Source organism: Pundamilia nyererei, unplaced genomic scaffold, assembly GCF_000239375.1.
Source record: "Pundamilia nyererei isolate P.nyererei 1_Seehausen unplaced genomic scaffold, PunNye1.0 scaffold01128, whole genome shotgun sequence".
NCBI classification, from domain to species: domain Eukaryota; kingdom Metazoa; phylum Chordata; class Actinopteri; order Cichliformes; family Cichlidae; genus Pundamilia; species Pundamilia nyererei.
Genome location: NW_005188529.1, coordinates 1 through 19,725, shown reverse-complemented (window position 1 = coordinate 19,725; position 19,725 = coordinate 1). Strand labels below are relative to the sequence as shown.

The 19,725-nt window shown below is 41.6% G+C and overlaps 2 protein-coding genes across 2 annotated transcripts; both read left to right on the top strand.

Annotated features, from left to right (window-relative positions):
* Positions 1-841: 841 nt before the first annotated feature.
* On the top strand, positions 842-8,355 carry LOC102200489 (coronin-1C-like). The gene is made up of 9 exons (XM_005755271.1): positions 842-863; positions 1,398-1,553; positions 1,658-1,839; positions 3,179-3,298; positions 3,628-3,732; positions 3,850-3,995; positions 4,198-4,255; positions 4,384-4,626; positions 5,764-8,355. Exons 1-9 carry the CDS (start codon positions 842-844, stop codon positions 5,881-5,883), a joined length of 1,152 nt encoding a protein of 383 aa, XP_005755328.1. The 3' UTR covers positions 5,884-8,355.
* A 1,488-nt stretch (positions 8,356-9,843) lies between these two features.
* On the top strand, positions 9,844-12,674 carry LOC102200196 (transmembrane protein 119-like). The gene is made up of 2 exons (XM_005755270.1): positions 9,844-10,030; positions 11,899-12,674. The coding sequence occupies exon 2, from the start codon at positions 11,913-11,915 to the stop codon at positions 12,672-12,674; it is 762 nt and encodes a 253-aa protein (XP_005755327.1). The 5' UTR covers positions 9,844-10,030; positions 11,899-11,912.
* Positions 12,675-19,725: the final 7,051 nt, after the last annotated feature.

Below are 19,725 nucleotides of genomic sequence, written 5' to 3'. Positions count from 1 at the left end.
TGTTTAGATGGCAGCCACTTCCTCACCTGAAAGGCCTGACTTCCTGTTAATCCCATGCTAAATCAAGGCAGTATTTATTTGGTTTGTTTTGCAGAAGTGTGGGCCATGAAGAGAGGAACTATTGCTGGTTCCTCTCTTCATATCATAGAACATGTGACGGTAAATTTCACAACCTAAATAGACTCTCAGTGATGTTTAGTTTAGATTTGGTAAGAGTGGGTTGGCTGGTGTACACAGCAGGCCTGTAAAGTAGGACTATAACGTAGGCAGGGCATAAAACGTTTATTGTAGATTAAGGAATAGATTTTGTTATCACAGAGTACACACTGGACATCAACGAAGCTAATTTAATGTTAAAATGTGATGGAGTGGCCTTTATTTTCTTTTTAAAATGCTGCATTAGGCGTACCCATTCTATTCCTCTGAAAGGACAACCTTTACAGGATGCCTGTGCCAGGCACCGAGCACTAAAGAATGTAAGGAAAAAATTTAACCTCAAATTCTTTTCATGCAGCAGTGTTATGACAAAGTAGATCAGATGAATCAACGTAATCATGTTATAAATAGTGTTAGTGAATAGTAACCAATCAGTACTTGACATCCTGAAGTCTTAAATAGCTGGTTTTGAGGTGGGGTAATAATGTTGCATTTTTCTGCACATCTCTTAAAATTTGAGTTGGGTTTGGCACTGCTGAAGGTCCTGGCTTTCAACCCATCTGGTTTTGAACATGTGAAGTTTCCATGTTCTTCCTGGGTTTGTGTGGGTTTCCTTTGGTCGGTGTTATTTCTCCTGACACCAAAAACATGTTGGCTTAATTCTCTCGTCATTGTTCCCTAAACCATGGCAATGGGTTACATCTGGAGTTAGTTCCCTATGCTCTACAGTGGCTAGCCACTGCTCCTGATAACTCCAGGTGTTGTGCCAAAAAGTGATCGTCTGCCAGAAAGTGATTGCCACCTGCAGGAGTGTGCGCAGCTACTTAAAGCTATAGCGCCCAGATTACTTACATAGACAGCTACTTTCATGCAACTGATATAAGGTGCGGTAAGCTGAAGACAGCTTCAACTGTCTGTTTGTTGAACAATAGTAATGCGACTGCACCGCATTTTCTTGTTAGTAACGGTAACGGCGTTGTAACAATAGCAATAGTAATTAGTTAGATTACTCGATACTGAAAAAAAGTATATTTTGCTAAGTCTAACTGTGTGTATCAGTCAGTAAGGAACATGCTGGGAATTCTTAGTGATTGCTGCCCCCCTCTGGTTCCTTTTTGTAATTACAGTTTAGATCCAGTAATCATTTTAATTGCTAGACTGTGTTCAGCATAATCATCATGAAATCCTTTAGAATATATATTTTTTTCATACTTCAGAGAATTTTTACTGCCTGCTCTCAGTTTCTGACTTCCTGGTCTCTTTACAGGTGTGGCAGATTCCGGAGAATGGCCTAGTCACTTCCATGTCTGAGCCAGTGGTGATATTGGAGGGCCACTCAAAGCGTGTGGGCATCATCACATGGCATCCAACAGCACGAAACATCCTCCTTAGTGCAGGTAAGAGCTCTGGCAGTGTTTCCAAATCTATAAAACAATGCTGCCTTCAAAACTTGATGATCAGATTGAACACAAACCTCACCATTACCTTTATCTGTCACCAGGTTGTGATAACCAGATAATCATCTGGAATGTGGGCACCGGTGAGGCCATGATCAACCTGGAGGACATGCATCCTGATGTCATTTACAATGTGTGCTGGAACCGCAATGGAAGCCTTATCTGCACTTCCTGCAAGGACAAGTCCATCCGGGTTATTGACCCCCGCAAGCAGGAGATTGTTGGAGTAAGTAGTTTGCAAATAAATTGTCATATTTTCTGTTTTTATATTGAACTGTATCTGAAGTATTTAAAAGGTAAATATGAATTCAGGTGCAGGGATTTTTGATTTGGAAGTAGAGAGACTAGTAAGCCCCGGTATGGTAACATTGTTCCCTTAAAATTGTTGTTAGCTGTGAGTCTGAATTATGAATTACCAGTTTTAGTTTGGATTCAGACCAAGGACTGTCATGGGAAACAGTAATTTGCTACAAAGGTGTTGTAAAAATTTACACAATGTGCCTTGGCTGCTGTAAGCACCTGAGAAAATAGGGCAGTAACAGCACCTAAAGTTTAATAACAAGTACAGATGCATTCAAATTTTGCTGTGAATGTCGGAGCGGAAAAAAGACAGAGTGCAGCCAGAATTGCATTTGAGTTAGTTTATCAGGTTAATGATATAACATAGACCTCCAAAAACCAGAATGCAAGAAGTGTCGGAAAGTGGTTTGTTTTTTGTTTTGGTTTGTTTTTGTTAAATAAGAGGTTATGTTTAAATGCGTTAACTTGATTGATAGTGTTGTAGAATTGAAGTGGTATTTGCTTGTATCATCGTCAGCCTCTTAGATTTCTGGTATTGTGACATCCCTGTTGATGCTGGGTCAGGCTTCCCTTTGATCTCACAGCAGTTTCAGTTCTTTGTGGTGTGGATTGGGCAAGATGCTGAAATCCTCCCTTTGAGATTGTGCTCCAGTGTTGACATGATTGCATTACGTCATTCTGACAGCTTCTGATTTAATGCTTTGATTCTTCTGTTCCGTACATTCCAAACATGCTCTGTTGGAATCATACGAAATCTTTCCTTGTCCCTAAAAGCCAAGGATTCATCCTGGGATTTGTAGATTCATGGAGTTTATAACCAAAGCCTGAGCCTTCCTTGGCAGAACTAAAGCTGAGAAACATCACACCAAACCATGTTTTTCCCAATCTTCAGCTGCTCACATCGAATCAGTGCAGAACTGTGCTTAGTGGAGTTTTGTTTAAGCTGTTCTGATGAAACTTTGGAGGCTGTTGTGGTGAAAATCCCATCAGTATCAGAAATGCTGAATATTTCTGATGCATTCATGCCACATTTAAAATCACCCATACCAGAATTTTCCTTTCATAAAACATCAAAAATCTTCATTCAGACTTGTGTTCTGCGTATTATTTCACTTCTGCCTGATAGTTGTCTGATTAAATGATCACACCAGTAAGCAGGTTTATGAGTGTTCCTACCTCTGACCTCAGCAGAAACAAACATGATGAACTGCAGATAAGGCAGTAACACGGACTCGCAGGGCTAACCATTAACCTCTATTTCACAGGAGAAAGAGAAAGCCCACGAGGGCGCTCGCCCCATGAGGGCCATTTTCCTTAGTGATGGAAACATCCTCACTACTGGCTTCAGTCGCATGAGTGAGAGGCAGCTGGCTCTCTGGAATACGGTAAGCTGCTTCACAATAACTAATGATGAAATGCAGAGTGGTGTATGAACACAATGTGAGTGGGTGAAGAAGAAATGCTCAGTGCATCATGGGAATCCCCCATTCGCATGATTAAGGGAGGGTTCAGGGTCGCCCGATCACTATAAGGTTTGTTACTGATCATTGCTGTTGTAATGATAAACTTGTGTGAGTTATAAGGGCTTCTGAGTTGATTAAAGATCTATTTCCACACCAGTTTGCCTCATTATGGACTTGGTATGTAAAGCTGTGTTTTAATGTTTTTGAACAGTATTGCCTCAAATTAATCTTTCTTCTGTTTTTGTTTTAAGCAAAACTTGGAGGAGCCAATGACTGTCAATGAGATGGACACCAGTAATGGAGTGCTTCTGCCCTTCTATGACCCAGACACCAATGTCGTTTACCTCTGTGGAAAGGTGCGTTTCCTTCTAAGCACCCAATAATCAAATCAAGCATTGTTCTAACACAAAGCTTAATGTCTCAATTTAAATGTGTACACATTAGAAATAAAACACTTGTTTATATCCTGATAGGGAGACAGCAGCATCCGTTACTTTGAAATCACAGACGAGGCTCCCTATGTTCACTTTCTGAACACCTTTGCCAGCAAGGAGCCCCAGAGGGGTATGGGCTACATGCCAAAGAGGGGCCTCGATGTCAATAAGTGTGAAATTGCAAGGTAACCCAAGACTGGTCCTAAATCATCATCTCTGAAACCAGAAATCGTTTTGATTTTATTCCATCATCTCTAATGTGGAGTTCATTGATTGACCACTAGGAGGCAAACTGTAACCGTGATACAACAATCCACAGGAAACTGCTGTTTTTATTGTGTAATGATGTATTGAACTGTGAGTAACACCAGACTTTTTATGTTGCAGGTTCTATAAACTGCATGAAAGAAAGTGTGAGCCTATTGTGATGACTGTGCCTAGAAAGGTGAGTACTCGCCCTAACATGCTACTTTGCAGCAGCTTTTAGACCTCTAATCTACTCTTTAAATCACAAGCACCACATTCACAAGTTCTCTTTTCCTCACAACTTATTGCTCTATTCTCTCCCGTCAGTCGGACCTGTTCCAGGACGACTTGTACCCAGACACAGCTGGTCCAGATCCTGCTTTGGAGGCTGAGGAGTGGTTTGATGGTAAGAATGGAGACCCCATTCTCATCTCTCTGAAGAATGGCTACGTCCCGGGCAAGAACCGTGAATTCAAAGTGGTCAAAAAGAACATGTTGGACAACAAGGTCACCAAGAACTCAGAGAAGTCGAGCTCTTCCAACAAGTCCTCCCACCCAGCTCCATCAATTGTGAGTGTTTGCTTTCATCAGTGTGTCCAGTTAAAACCGGTTTAACAGTACGTTGTCACTCAGTCTCAGACGTGTAGTGTTGAGGAGTAAGGTCGTTTTTTTTTTTAAACAGTTTTTAATTTTGCATGATTAGATTAAACAGTAGATTGAGATGCCTTATTTCACAGTCTTACACTGTATATGTTGAGGTCCCTGCATGTAGGTCATGCTATGCCACTGTCTCATCTCCTTGCAGGTGGCTGTCTGGGGCTCCTAGCGTTACATTTTTTTTTTTTTTTTATTAGTCATGGCAGATTGCTGCCAAACTTAGATGAGGTGGTTTGTAAATGTTACTCGTCCCACTCTGGCGCATAGAGGGAGAGGTCTTCTGCTGCTCTGGGCCCCTGCTCCTGGGCGTCCAGCAGCACCTCACCCACAACACAGCCTTGGTCCCAGCCCATGTGTCTCTGTGAAGGTCTGCTCTGTAATCATAGCCCACTGGGCTCCAGTGGTGTTGAAAGATGTTAACCCTCAGACTGCCAGATTCTACCACACTTGATTTAAAACAAAACTTGGGATGTTGTCCCAAAGGGCCTTACATGTAGCACAGATTAGAGAGTAGTCTGCTTTAAGGTCATTCTTGCTAGGGGAAATGAAGCTTTTGTCTTAAGGACACTTGACTTAAAGCCGTCAGATTATGACAAAAAAAAGAGAAAGAAAATTAATAACCAGCAATTTTGGTCAGTGTAGATCAAGATGAACATTTTAACTTGAGCAGTAAATAATGGATTCATCAAACTTTAATAATGAAGAAACTTGTCTCTTTAAGTAAATTGATTGATTGATCTTAAGGTAAAAGTTGAATTTAAATAAACTAAACCTGCCACAATCTGTTAGGGAGTGGATTTAACTAGACTCTCACTCCTTGTGAATCCATCTTTCTATGATCTGGCCTATTCATCGGTGCAGTCATTAAGTTCAGTGTGTGCAAAACCAGCTTAAAATTCCTAGAAGTTTCTTTGACCCACGGATTTCAAGGCGTACTACTAAGGGACCCACCTTAGGTTTACCTCATTTTAAAAGTGACTGTAGCTGTATTTTCATAAAGATGGTTAAAAGCCCATTAAGTCTCACTTTTGTTTCTCGTATCTCTCACAGAAATCTGAAGCCAAGCTGGAGGAGATCTTGAAAGAAATCAAGTCCCTCAAGGACATGATCAGCAGTCAAGAAAAGCGAATCGTCCAACTTGAAGAGCAGATGTCCAAACTTGCCATTTAAGGACCCTTTTGCCCAACCCGCTACAATTCAGGACGCTCCACTGGCTGGGGGTGGGGGTGGGCGGGAACACTCACTGCCTATCTCAATGACAGTGTTTCGTCTGCCTAGCAAAGATCCCTAGCAACATTCCAGATGAACTTTTTCTTAGCCAGCTCCCAACCCTCAGTTTAAAACAGGTGGAATAAGAAGAACATGTGGCAGATTTAGTAGAAAATACTTTCTTTTTGGTGGCAAAGGACTTTTCCTTTTATTCTGTGGCAGTCTTTTTTTTTTTTTTTTTAATTGTGTCTACTTGTATAAAAAGATCTTACATAATTCTTTGCATTTTAGAATAATGATCAAGAAAACCATGTCAACAGCCCCCCACCCCCAATTTATCATTGTATAGCATCATGTTTTATATGTTGGCCTCAGTGTTTGGTGTTTGCCCTTCTCCAAAATTAAGACATTGCCAAATCTGGACTTTTGTTTACACTTCCTTAACAGTATTTTTTTAAAGTACAGAAACAAAATCAGTGATGCACTATGAAATTAAAATAATTTAATTGGATGGTTCTGAAAGGGAGACTGACAGATTAAATTTGTAGTTAAAAGAAAATACATTGCAGGTTGCCACAGCGGACACCAAACACTCAGACACAACCTTAAGTGACTAATTCTTGCTGTCTCTGTTGAAGCTGCAGAAATCCACACTTCGCCTCTGCTGTTTCCTTTCATTCCTGTCGCTTTTCCATCATTCCGACTGTGGACGTAATAGTCCAAGTAAACATGCATTCCTTTCTACCTTGCTTTACCAACATGCACTCTGCACTTATTCAAGAAAGTGACACATTCCACAATTCCTATTGGCTGTTCTTGGTATGAGGGGGGGAAAACACACTCACTGCGGTGACTCGGTCGCACTGCTTAGTTGTTGGGATTCTTTATGTGGTGCCCATGGAAAGACGAGCTTTTGCATTTTCATTCTTTCTGCGAGGAAAAACTCCAACCCGATTGTTTGGTTATCCATGTGTTTGCTCAGCACATCACTGTAGTCAAGTGCAGTGGGCTCATTTTTTTTGTCACTGCTCTTTTGTTTGCTTTGCCATCTGATGTCTGCGTTTTCTGTACAAGCACAAAAGAAAGTTTTCTAAAATGACATCAAATAATCCCGCAGCTACTTGACTGCTTTTAAACATGTGATGTTAAAGCTGGCTAGACCTCAAAGGCCTAATCTGGGTCCTCATGTCTCTGGCCTTTTAGGTACCAGCCACTGTAGACTTTCCACTACAGAGTTTTCCTTTTAATTTAGAAGAAGTAAGTAGTTGGGTTATTGCTTCAATGTTCAATTAAATCCTGTTTCTTGTTCCAGCTGTTTCTACATCCCTCTTAGCACTTCCACATCTTGGCTATTTCTCAGATGCTCCAATTTAGTGCAGTCAAATTTGAAAATGGATCATATTTTTCAACCTGAGTTGTTGTTGTTGTTGTTTTTTTTTTTGTTTTTTTTTAAAGATTGTTTCCCTGTGGGAAGCTGAGACGGGTAATGGTTCAATCTGTTGTTTGCCTTTAATAAATGTTACCACTGTAAAGACCTGAAAGTGCCATAGAGGTGACCCTGGAAGTGTTTTATTATTTTTGGTTTCTTTGTAGGTCGACTGTTCTGTGAGTAGTTTTGTGGAATAAATGGAGGCGAGGTGCCTGGAGTTTAAACCCACTTTGAGGTGCTATACTCAGTACAAAATTCAAAGGACTCAGTTTCTTACGTACTGTGTGACATCATGAAGTCCTGCCAGTCCGTAATAAAGTTCACCAGGCAGCATTACTTTGTCAGGGTTTGTCAAACACATTGTGCCCCTGACGCTGTGACACTTTCCTCTGGGGTACAAGCTTAAAATGTAAAATGATGTAAAACCAGGAATCTGTTAGCTGAGTCGTCAATAATCTGAGAATATTAGTGACAGGAAATGTAGAGTGTGATGCATGTTTGGCTGACACTGGTCATACTGCCATATCTTTTATATGAGACTGCCACTCTCTGGGTTAGCACTGTTGGCACAAGAGCGGAGTTTTGAGGAGTAGTAGCTTATAGAGATCCAAAGGGACACTGTAGGTAGAAAAATAAAAAATGTGTTGAAAGATAGATGTATGTTTGTAATTGAGGTCTAGAAAATGAGTGAGAACTGTGTAAATAACGTGACCATATCTATTTTTTTCCTCCCCATTTCTTTTGTTTTGTGGATGTGCTGAAGAGGGTATTTGTGTGGGAGGTGGATTTTTAAACATTCCCCCTGTTTGTTCCTTGCACCTTGCCATCATGAGAAAAGCAGAACCTCCGTTACGTCGGAGGTTATCAAGAAAGAAAATCTGATGAAAAATGAACCAGGATGAAAGCCTCGTGTGGAGGTCTGCTCAGCATTTTTGTTCATTATTCTTGCTTCAAATATCAAACCATTGATTATAAGAAAAATTAATAAAGAATTTTTAAAATGAGTTCACTGTTCAGTTGTTAATTAACAAATACACCAATTAATGATCAATATGACACTCACTGGACACTTTATTAGGTACTACTGTATGACACACACACAGAGTCAACATGCATTCCCAAAAGTCTTGAGTTATTTCTCATTTCTTTGTGTGGCTTGGAAAATAGTTGCAGTGTTGTTGTTTTTTGGTTGGTTTTTTTTGTTGTTTTTTTTAATCATTTGAATAAAGTAAAAGTCAATTCTGAGTTCATACAGTTCTAACAAGCTTGAAACTCAATACTTGGTATGAGCCATCCTTAAGATGGACCAACTGAAGGGAAAAATCTTCTCTCACGTCTTGTGTCAGGTCTTTGCTAGATTTTTTTTTCTTCTGTTTCTTAATCACATAGATGTGTGCAGGTTTTGGCCAACAGTTCTTTGGGAATCCCCTTGTTGGTGCAAACATGCTAGTTTGTGCCTGTCACACTTTAATCTTTACCATTTTCTACAGATTCAACTTAACAAATAGTTACTACCAGCCTCTTATAACACCTACTTTATTCCAAAGTGGCTAAATATAGAACTTGGTTCTTTGTTTGTTATGTGCAGACACAACACTGGTGCCTTTTTTTAATGCATGGATGATTCATGGGTCAGGGTTAAGTGGCTTAAAAAAAGAAAAACATTCCTGTGAAAATGGACGGGTACAAGAACTGGACTGAAAATGAATGAAAAAGCAGCCAATGTCCAAAGAAAACTGAAAGATTTCCAGAAAATGGCCTTCAGAAAGTGTTTTTTCAGACCACTATAAGAAAGGTTTGGCTCCCTGGAAAGAAAAAAAACCTATAATTGACACTTTTACGCAGTACTGTGTAACAAGACGAGAAACACGAGCACCCTTAAATAAATGCCCTGCAAGTTAAACAGTTATCCAGTGCTCCTAAAAGTCCATTTAGTTCATATATTTGCTCTGTACATGTGTTTCAGGATGAAAAGAGTGCTTTCTCCCTGTACTGGTCTTGTATGCCCTGCAGAGACAGGCTGTAATCAGCAGGAACGTAATTAGAGAGTATTCAGTGCAGGCCAAAAAAAAGTTGTGGAACTCGCCCCACCAAGAATAGAAATACCCTTTTCCGAAGAACTTGGGACTAACATGCACCAACTGCAACATATTTGTTTTAAAGATAAACACTGAGGCTAAGGTTGTATCTGTCAGTCAGACTGTGAATGGACGAGCACATACTGTGGCAAATTAGCCTTTCGTTGCAAATAAAGACTGTTTCTATTTGTAGAGCATCCCGTGTATCTTTTGTCCTGTTAGTGTGAAGTATCACCATGCTCAGATCAAATGTTTCTCAAAAAAACATATGTATGATAAAAAAATCTGGTCCCACATGGCCGGCTACATGAACTTACCAAGAGTTAGGCTGTTGGAGGATAGAAAGTTCAGAAAGAAAAAGAGGGAGGAGAACCTGAAGATGGAGGGCTGGACATGAGTTTGAGGTGAGGATACTTTTAAGAGCTCAGTAAAACAACAAGTCGGCACAAGTCAGCAGGGAGGGCGAATCCTCGGAAACGGTCTCCCACTCTTACTTTCTCGTCTGTCCGTCTTGTCTTGTCTCCCCCTTTTCCTCCCTCTTTCTGCAGTCTTACTCACTGCTTTGTGCTGCACAGAAGAGAAGCCGAGGCTAGCACATCCTGTAAGTATACATTTTACATTTGTAGTGAAATTAAGTTCAAGGTTAAAGAGAAGCCAAATATTTTCAGGATGTTTGACCTTTCATACGTTGTACTTTTATACATTCGTTTCACGAGTGGCAAATAGTGATGAAGAAATAAATGAAGTCTGAATGTTTGTGCAAAAGTACATTCGGTTCAACTATTTTATTTCAGAGATTTAAATGTTGCAAACTTTTCCCATAATCCAACTGTAAATCATGTGATGCATCACTACAGATTCAACTATGCTGATAATCTTGTGCTATAATTTACTCACTGCAAGGGAAAACCGCTCAACATGCAACTGTAATAGTCGTAATATTGCAGCAAAAGTTAAAGGGATCGTTGGTACAGTTCTTAAATACTTCTGTAGTTTTGAATGCACGACTTATTTATGGATTATTTTCTTCTGAATACTTCCTTAAAAAAAAGATCTAACTGTCTAACCTTGAATCTGCACCGTGTACCAGGTAGCCACAATTGTATGTCAAGAAATATTTGAGATGGTCTAACATTTGTTTAGTAAGTTGCTGCACACTGGGTCATCAGGCTGAATAGGTATATGTGTAAAATATGGCTCTGCACGTTCAAAGTTTTTCATGTAATTAAGTTTATAAAAGCTGTCACAAGTGTCACAAATTAGAAGGCTTTGAGCTGAAGATAAGGGCGACCCTCTAGTGAAATACAGGAAATGTAATTTTAGCTGTAATTATGGGGACTTAAGGGGCAGGGCCATCCTAGAGCTGTACATTCAAGGATGGAGACCCAGCCCGCCATCTGGTGCAGCACAGTACATGCTGTATGTTTGACCACACTGGGAAGGGGAGCTTGTCTTTACAGCTTAGCACTGTGTAATTACAGACTGGGTTAAAGAGTTAAACAGGTTTGCAGAGCTAACAGACTCACTGGTTTCGGTTAAATCTTCTCAGTGAGAGGAAGCCAAAAAGAAAAGGATGGAGAAATGTAACACTGAGCAAGCTAGGAGGTTTCACTCAGTCGTGGTGTAAATGCAGCTTTTCCTGGAAGCAGAAATATCCTCAGTGAGACTGTGCTGCTGTGGGCTGGTGAACAGCAGCTGCTGCCCAGCGTAAATATAGAGGCGAGAGCCGCAGGTCTCCCACGCCTCTGTGCTCGCTTTAGAATACAGTTTCCTCCTGGCTTTGGTGTGGTGGATGGGTGGCCTCCCTCTGCTTTACAAATTATAAGGCCTCCAGCTCCAAACTCACTGTCTCCACCCCGAGTAAGTAATGGCTACTCTGCTGTCTGCTAAAATAGATCTGGTGCAGGAGAGAGAGAGGCAGCAAATGAAAAACCTGGGTCAAGATGGATACCTGTCACACTTGAGATGTGATACGGTAAATATTTAGGGTGAGTGAGGAGCTTAAGATAAAGAGTAGCAACAGTTAGTGAGGCTTTTGTCCTACCAGCACCTGAAAACCAGGAGTCACTGCAACAGGCTGCTGGTCTTAAGGGAAACAGTCAGACCACATTAAAACTAAAGCTATTACATTTTATGTCTTCCTAATGTGTGAGGATGAAACCAACAAGATTTAGAGCTGTTTTAGAGGAGCTGTTGGGCACATTGTCATCCATCAGAATGAAGCTTTAAAAATAAAATAGCCAACAGAGCACTACACGTGTGCACAACACTTGCCAACAGAGACAGTCCAAGCAGAAACGTGCACGTCATAAATCTTACCCAAGACAGGACCACATGCCTTCTGATCAGATATTAAAGTTGAGAAAGGCAGTCCCAAATCTTTTCACCTAACAATCAACGTTATTCTTTCAGTGACTTCGAGTCTATGTGCTGCCTGAAATTAAAAGCATCCTCTTGTTGTTTCTGCAGGACTCAAAGAGAAGATGAAGTCTCACTTGGTGTTTCAGGTCTCCTGTGTGACCCTGCTCTCGCTGTGCTGCTCTGTGTGTCACGCCACACCTCTGTTCTCCAACATATCCATGGACGGCAGCGGAGATGAAGCCGAGCTGGAGCTCCTTTTCCCGGTGTCTTTCTCCACCCGCGCGCCTGTTCACGTTACCGCCGCTACCGGGAGTCCCACTCTCACCAACACCATAACCACCACCATGATCCGTCTGAAGGACTACGTCCTGACCCGAGTAGTGGACTTCCTGCAGGAGAACATGCTCATCATCATCGTGGTGACCTCTCTTCTCATTGTCATGGTCTTCATCATCTGCTGTGCCTCTGCAATGAGTCACAAGCGCAAGCTGGAGGCATATAAGCCCCTACCTCATCCACCCAGGAAGTATACGGCCGATAAAGCCGGAGGACGCAAGGATTCAAGTGACCTGCAGGAGAAACCGTACGCCGTCGATCACGTCAAGAGGGTCCAGACTCAGAGCATGTCCTCCCCGAAGAACCTGCGGATGCCCTCCAAGGCGCTGGTGGGAGAGAGAGGGAGAGACGTCCGGTCATCACCTCGACAGGAGGTCAGAAAGGTCAGAGATACAGAGGCAGTGGAAAAGCGGAGAGAGGAACCAAAACACAAAGAGAAGGTGAAGCACAGGGAGGAGGTTCAGCAGAGCTCCAGTCCCAGCACCAGCTCCAGCTCTAGCTCCAGTCAGCCAGTCTGCACCTGCCATCTGAAAAAAGGCCACCACTAGGTCACAGTGGTGGGCTTTTTCTCGCTTTTTAAACAAGATCAGAAACGGGCAAAGGCAAAATGGGTCCTCAAAATGTGTTTTCATTAGAATAGCCTTACAGAGGGAAATAGGTCTATATTTAAGTGAAGTCATGCCTCATGAAGAAAAATTACCCATCATTAAAGTCTAAGATCTAGATTTAAATATACAGTGAAGAGGATTATTACCCAAATCACTGGTTACTGAAAAGATTACAAATGGTACAGCTCAAATTGTTTGATTGATAAGCAGGCACGAGGAAAGATAGCAGCATACCGAGACCCTTTTAACGGCCACTTTGTCTTCATGTGCCGAAAACAACTTTAACTCGGCACGGCAAGCACAGGATTTTTCTTTTTCCTGTAATTACTGAAAAAAACATAACACCACTGTGCTACTGAGGCAGTAAAACTTTATATAATAAGTATTATTTTCCTGTGAATAACACTTTCAAAGGGAACTAAAATAAAGTATTATTCCACATACCTGTCCAAAGGAATCTCCTCATTATGTCCTGCTGGAGTGAAAACATCTGGATCCGTCATTTAGAGCAACACGTTCGGTGCTGTAAATAAGTCAAAGTGAAATGTCAGTAAACTTGACGTGATAAGTAGCAAAACTTTCTCTTTATATTTACAGTTATATTTACTTCATTTTGTTTGCATCGGGTTGTTAAGTTTCACATGATATCATATTTTATTTTAAAAACCTTTTAACTGTGTTATTTTTAGGTATCTGAACAAAGGCTGTATAAATTACCACAAATCTACTATGTGTACTGCATGTCATGGTAAAAAGAGATCACAGTGTGTTTCAGTTCTAAGGTTTCACGTATCAGGACATATTAAAGAATGATCAGGTCTTAAATTGAAAAACTGCAGACCAAAATGCAGAAGCAGAGTGTGAAACATTAAGTACGCTCCTTTAGCGGCGATAATCTGAAGTCATTGTTTTCTGAATGACTTTACGAGTCTCGCGCGTCGTTGTGGAGGAAGTTTGGTCCATTCTTCTTTGCTGCAGTGGTTCAGTTCATTGAGGTTTGCGGGTATTTGGCCTGCAGCATTACAATCGAGCTGAGATCTGAAATTTGGCTGAACCATTGCAACAATCATTCTGTTGTAGATTCGATGTTGTGTTTGGGATCATTGTCCTGATGTATAACCAAATTTAGGCCAAGCGTAAGCTGTCAGACAGATGGTCTCACATTAGACTCAACAATACTTTGGTATGCAGAGGAGTTCATGGTGGACACAGTGGCTGCAACCAACGTGCTTGACAGCTGTTATGAAGTGTTTGTGCTGATGTGCTGTGTTCAGTTTTCCCTAAACATGGCGCCGTGCACAGTGACCACACATGTCTGCTTTGGTCTTGTGGTTTAATCAGATGTAACTTAAACCTAAGCATCTCTACTGGCAACCCTTCCAAATAAGCCACATTTGTTAAGTCTTTTCTTTGATAATTGTTTTGTCATGAACTTTAACATTTAACATGCTAACTGAGGCCTGCACAGTCTGAGCTGTAGATCTTAGGGGCGTGGACCTTGTGGTGAATTTGCTGGGACATTTTCCACTTGTGAATTATATTTCTCACTGTAGAGTGATGGAGTTCAGTTTGTTTGGAAATGACCTTATGACCTTTCCCACACTGATGACTATTGCTGATGTCTTTCATCCTCAGCATTGTGTCAACACACCTGAATACCACAGACCTACAAACCTCTGATTTTATAAAGGTGCTCACACCTGCCAATGATTAGTTAATCAATGATTAGTTAATCAAATGATTAGTTAATCAATGATTAGTTAATCAAATGCATTTGGTCAGCAGTACCTGGCTGTTAGTTACCCCCTTACTTCATAATGGAAGGGTGGACTTAGTTTCCACACAATGCTTCTGCGTTTCAGCTTAGTCTTTGTTAAATCAATGACATGTCGTAATATGTCACAGGATGCTGTTCTGAACTGTCTTGAACTGAAAGAGGGTGCACTTTCTTTGTACGATGACTGTACATATTTATTCGGCTAATACCTTTGACCTGCTCTCAATGGGCAAATGTATAAAAAAGTAGGCAGTAGAAAACAAATGTTTAAGTTTTCCTTTTAAATAGTTAGTGCATTTATGTATACGATAAATTATGCTTTTTTTTTTTTAAGTGTAAACGTTTGAAATGTGAGTAGAAGGACAGACAGTTGGCATGTTTAGCTTACGTGTATAGGCTTGACAGATGCATATTTGTCTCTCTTGTCTGATTTTCTTTGATTAAATTACTCTGTCCTGTTGTTAAGTTAATGACCTTGAGCATCTAATCTAAGCCTGAATTATGTGCCGATGCTTTTGTCATGCTGACATACTGTTTTCCGCCCAACCTCAGCCACAGTTGCTTTCTTTTTTGACACTTGAATTGTTTACAAAAAGACCGTTTTGTTTTGCTTATATTTAATAAAGCTATCAAAAAAGATGTCTCTGAGTGCTGTAAATGTAGCAGCGTACATGGCTGAAGCTACGCCAAATGAAGCACAGATACAACCCTGTGGAAACCTACAATTAGAAAAGGCGAGGAAGGTCTCGGAAAAACAAGAGGACAATCTCAACGTGCACATTATGTTCCACTTGGGAATCTGTAATTTTGACCTGCGTCCACACAGAAATCACTGGTAACTATTTTAAGGTAATTACCGAAATGCCAGATCTGTGATATCTGCTCTGTGATGATATAGGCTGTCTTCTCTTTTAACAGTTCAAACCCCTGATCTGCAAAAGAAAAAAAAAACACTGCCAGAGCTTTCTGATTGGCCGGGATGAAGCCGCTGGCACCATCACCTCGCAGGACTGCAGAAGAAGGTACTCGAGCCTGGAGATGACGAGAGCCCCCTTTGTCCTTTGCTGGCAACTGTACAGAATTGTTTAATATTTCAATAGCAGTAATCCAGATACATACGGACCCTTTGGCACAAAACAGGAGCTCATGTATTGTTTATACAAATCCTGGGGACCCTGATTTGTTCCCATTAGAATTATGATAAAAAAGTCGAATCCCTTTTGTTCCATATTTTGAGCAAGTAATGAAATATTGATGCTGTATGAACAGTGCAACTCTTTCAGTTGTGTATTTTAATATATCTTATTTCCAGTGTGACATGGATAAATCATGATGCCATCTGAAATCTGTTTAAAAAAAATGTAGAAAATTCATAAGAATGTTTTTTGAATCCTCAAACATAAAACTCCTTTCAGGTCTTAAGTAGGTCAAACTGCCAAAGATCAAACAGGACATGATAGCGCACCAGCTGAAAAGCAAGTGTAACCATGTGGTGGCTGAAACGTGAGCCCAGACAGAGCCTTACACCGGGCTCAGATTCCCTGCTCTTTTATCAATGAGGTGCTAAATAATTCGAGAAAATGCTAGCCCCTTACTTTCACTCTTCCTTCCAGAAAGATGCAAACCTTGTAGCACATCTTCACTAAAGTCACTAATAACCTCCACCTTAGCTGGGCTCCAACAGGAGAATATTTAGGACATCCTTTTTTTCATACCATTTTTTTTTTCTGAATGTCTTTTGTATTTTCAGCTTGTTCATCATAAAACAGCTGACAAACAAAAGGACTTCTTGGTCAGTTCGGATGGAGAAGATGATCAAGAACAGGTAATAGAGCTCCTTAAGGCTGTCATTAAACTTTGATGAGCATCTGCCTGGAATTATCAGTAACGTCGGTTATCTTTAGAGGGACAGTCGATCACGTAGGGAGCATGGGAAAGCACCCCTGCCTGTCTCTTTGGAGGAGCAGATAATACACAGAAAGAAGAATGGTAAGTGAGGCAGCTTTCACTCTTTGGCATCACTTTATAACAAGTCACACCTTATCATGGGGTTTTAAGACGTAAGAAGTGGCTTTATAAATAGTTTTGGCAATTCCATGAATGGGTTTTACACTCTGCAGCTCTTTTCCATAAGGTCATTATATGTACCAGAGTGTGCTGGTGGAGTACTGGTATTAATAAATGGTTCATTAACCTTTAATAAAGCTGCTTTTGGCTGTTTCCTTATCCACACGGGATTACCACAGCAGGTGGCTCCACGTGTTTGTTTTGGCAGAGTTTCTATGTCAGATGCACTTCCTGATGCAGCCCCAGTGGAATTTGTCTGTCCTTCCTGGATCAAACCAGGGATCTTTCAGCTGCTTATTAACCGTTAATTAAGCCATATTATAACATTATACCCCTTCCTTTATAGAACTTTTAGAAGAACCATATCCTCTAAATTCATCTAACTTCTCGTCTTTCCTGCATTATTCTTGCAGTGAGTCATGCTTTGGTGCAGATGTGGTGTCCTGCTGGCTCTCTGCATCTGTCCTCTAGCCTGCCTTGCAGTGTCTCCCTGTCCTACTGGGTGCTGCTGCCCAGGATTTCTGGTTCTATGTGAGTCACTAGGCCTGAGGTCACTCCCTCGCTCGGTTCCTCTCAGTACCTCGGCTCTATCTGTGGCCAGAAACCAGCTCTGTAATGTGGACCACCAGCTCTGGCCCTTCTCTGGCCTCCAGGAGCTCAGCCTCAGTCACAATCTGCTAGCCCGCTTCCCTCGTGGCCTGCCTCCCAGCCTGGAGTCCCTGCAGCTGCAAGAAAACCGCATTACTTACATCACCTCAGGTGTCCTGAGGCAGCTGGGAAACCTCACTCACCTGGACTTAGAGGACAACCGTATTCGTGCCATCCAGCCCGGGGCACTTCAGGGTCTCCATAAGCTGCAGGTCCTGACGCTGAAGGGGAACAGGCTTACCAGTCTCCCCATGAGTCTTCCACCATCACTGACCCACTTAGATCTTTCAGAAAACTGCATCTCTGCCTTGGACCTGCCCTCACTGTCTGCCCTGGTCAACCTGCAGGTCCTGAAGATCAACAGCAACTGCCTGCGGTCAGTCCCAGAGAGCGCCTTTGACAGCCTGCCACGTCTCAGATCTGTGGACCTCACCAACAACCTGTGGGTGTGCGAGTGTGACATTCTGTATCTGTACCGCTGGCTGCTGAGCGGTAGGCTTAAGATGGCCACAGACATTGTGTGCACAGAGCCTGATCATCTCGCCCACCGTCTGCTTCTGAATCTCTCTGTCGTGGCCATCTGTCCTCGTGTCCTGAAGCCAAATGACAGGACACACGAACGTGACCTCAGCTCTGCACAGGCGAGGATGCTAACAGCGCAGCCAGCAGAGAAAATATCAAAACTAACCACTAATGGACTGCTTTCTGAAGCTCTAAACAGTAATCAAGACTCTTCCAAGACGCGTGTCTTGCACTACTCTTTAGAGACTCTTACCTATGAGGAGTGCTTATCCCTAAATAACAGTCAGTCAGTCAGCCCCTTCCATTTAAAGACTACTACTTCTCTCCCTGAGGAGGAACAGAGTTGCAGAGACAACATTACAGCTCGATACCCTCAGAGTAACGTAACCCTTGCTGAGGGGACACAGTTCTTGCTTTCCACACATAGAGATGCACTCGTGCCCACTCTCGTCCCACAGCTGTTCACTCAGCAGGCCTCTGCAGCGATAGTCTCTCTGCTCGTTGTGCTGTGTGTGTTAGTGGCTCTCGTAATGCTGGCAGTGCTGCTCGTGCTGAAAAAGGTGCTTGTGCGTCAGCAGAGGGTGGCTCCTGCTGATTCAGGATCAGCAGGATGACATTTACACACACACAGACACTGAAGTCTTTTAATCTGTTTATTCACAGTAAGCAAAGCACCTCATACAAATTTTCTGAACTTTTTTTTGTATGTAAACTTTAACTGTTGACATTCTCATACCAAGTCTTTCATCTGGGACCTACATTGTCTCACAAGTGAGCCAGAAAGAGCCTCAAAGCCAAAAAAAAATAAAACTACAAACCCACATCCCTGCTTCATTAAAGATGTCTTTAATGCTCTGTGTATTAAAGTGTTAAGCTTCACCATGAACCCATTGTTAATTAAACAATTCTGATTGTGTGATAAAAGCAAAGAATCCATAAACGCTATTAACACTTGAACAATATGGGACCCACACCTGTGGAGAATTCCCCAATGGATGCAAGATCTGATGCGATGTGATTACAGCGACCCGTCTGCACTGCTCTGGCACTAGGAGAGGCACGATATCCAACAATAGGATACATCTATTATTATAGTCAGTGAATAAAAACATTAATTGCTGGCTTTAACATGTTCCTCCTTGTCCTGTTGCTTTAGCCGGTAGTCTGACAGTGCTGCTTTTATGGCATCTTCTGCAAGCACTGACAAAAAAAGCAGATTTTAGAGCCACTATGAGCATAATTTGGAAAACAAAAAGCATTCAGTTCATGATAACTGGGTGATTTGATTTCATATCATCATTATGTAGGTGTGATTAATACAGTCATTCATTCTTCCATAGAGACGGGTTACACCATGAAGAGCTCGCCAATCTGTTGCATGGCTAAGACATAGAAACAGAGCTATTCACACCATCATCAGTTAACCTATAGATGTGGTCAGAAGTTTACACTTATCGTGGGGAGGACTGACATAGTATTAGGGGACTTTTAATGATTTCTTTGAACTGTTCTTCTGAATTTATTATGGACTTTCTCTGATTCTCACACAGGGTTAAAAGTATACACACGGGGTCTGGTAACTGTGTTTTTGTCAAAGTCTGGAAGAAGACCCAAACTGTCACCGTTAGATGAGAGTAAATTGGTTTAGATGTTCAGAAACAACTCAGGAACTGCTGAGGCTCAAGCCTGCTATGAACTCATCAAGCCATTAAAGATGTATCCTGTACAATCATTCCACCCCGGAAATACAACAGTTCAAAGAAACCATTAAAAGACCCAAATTACCATGAGATTCATGCCAATGATGAGTGAATGTAAACATCTGACCACAACTGTAACGTGTGTTTGGACTGTGGAAGGAAACCAGAGTACCCAGAGCGAGCCCACACTGTTGAGAGATATATTTATTGCACAGCAAACACCTGATCTGAAAGCATAAATGTATGTGCTTTCAAACAGAGCAAGAGAAAGAATTTG

Coding starts and splice junctions, on each gene's coding strand:
- LOC102200489 (XM_005755271.1), top strand. CDS start 842: ATGGCAATGGGTTACATCTGGA. Junction 864..1,397: donor GGCAATGGGTTACATCTGGA/GTTAGTTCCCTA, acceptor GCCTGCTCTCAG/TTTCTGACTTCCTGGTCTCT. Junction 4,627..5,763: donor CCCACCCAGCTCCATCAATT/GTGAGTGTTTGC, acceptor TATCTCTCACAG/AAATCTGAAGCCAAGCTGGA.
- LOC102200196 (XM_005755270.1), top strand. CDS start 11,913: ATGAAGTCTCACTTGGTGTTTCAGGTCTCCTGTGTGACCCTGCTCTCG.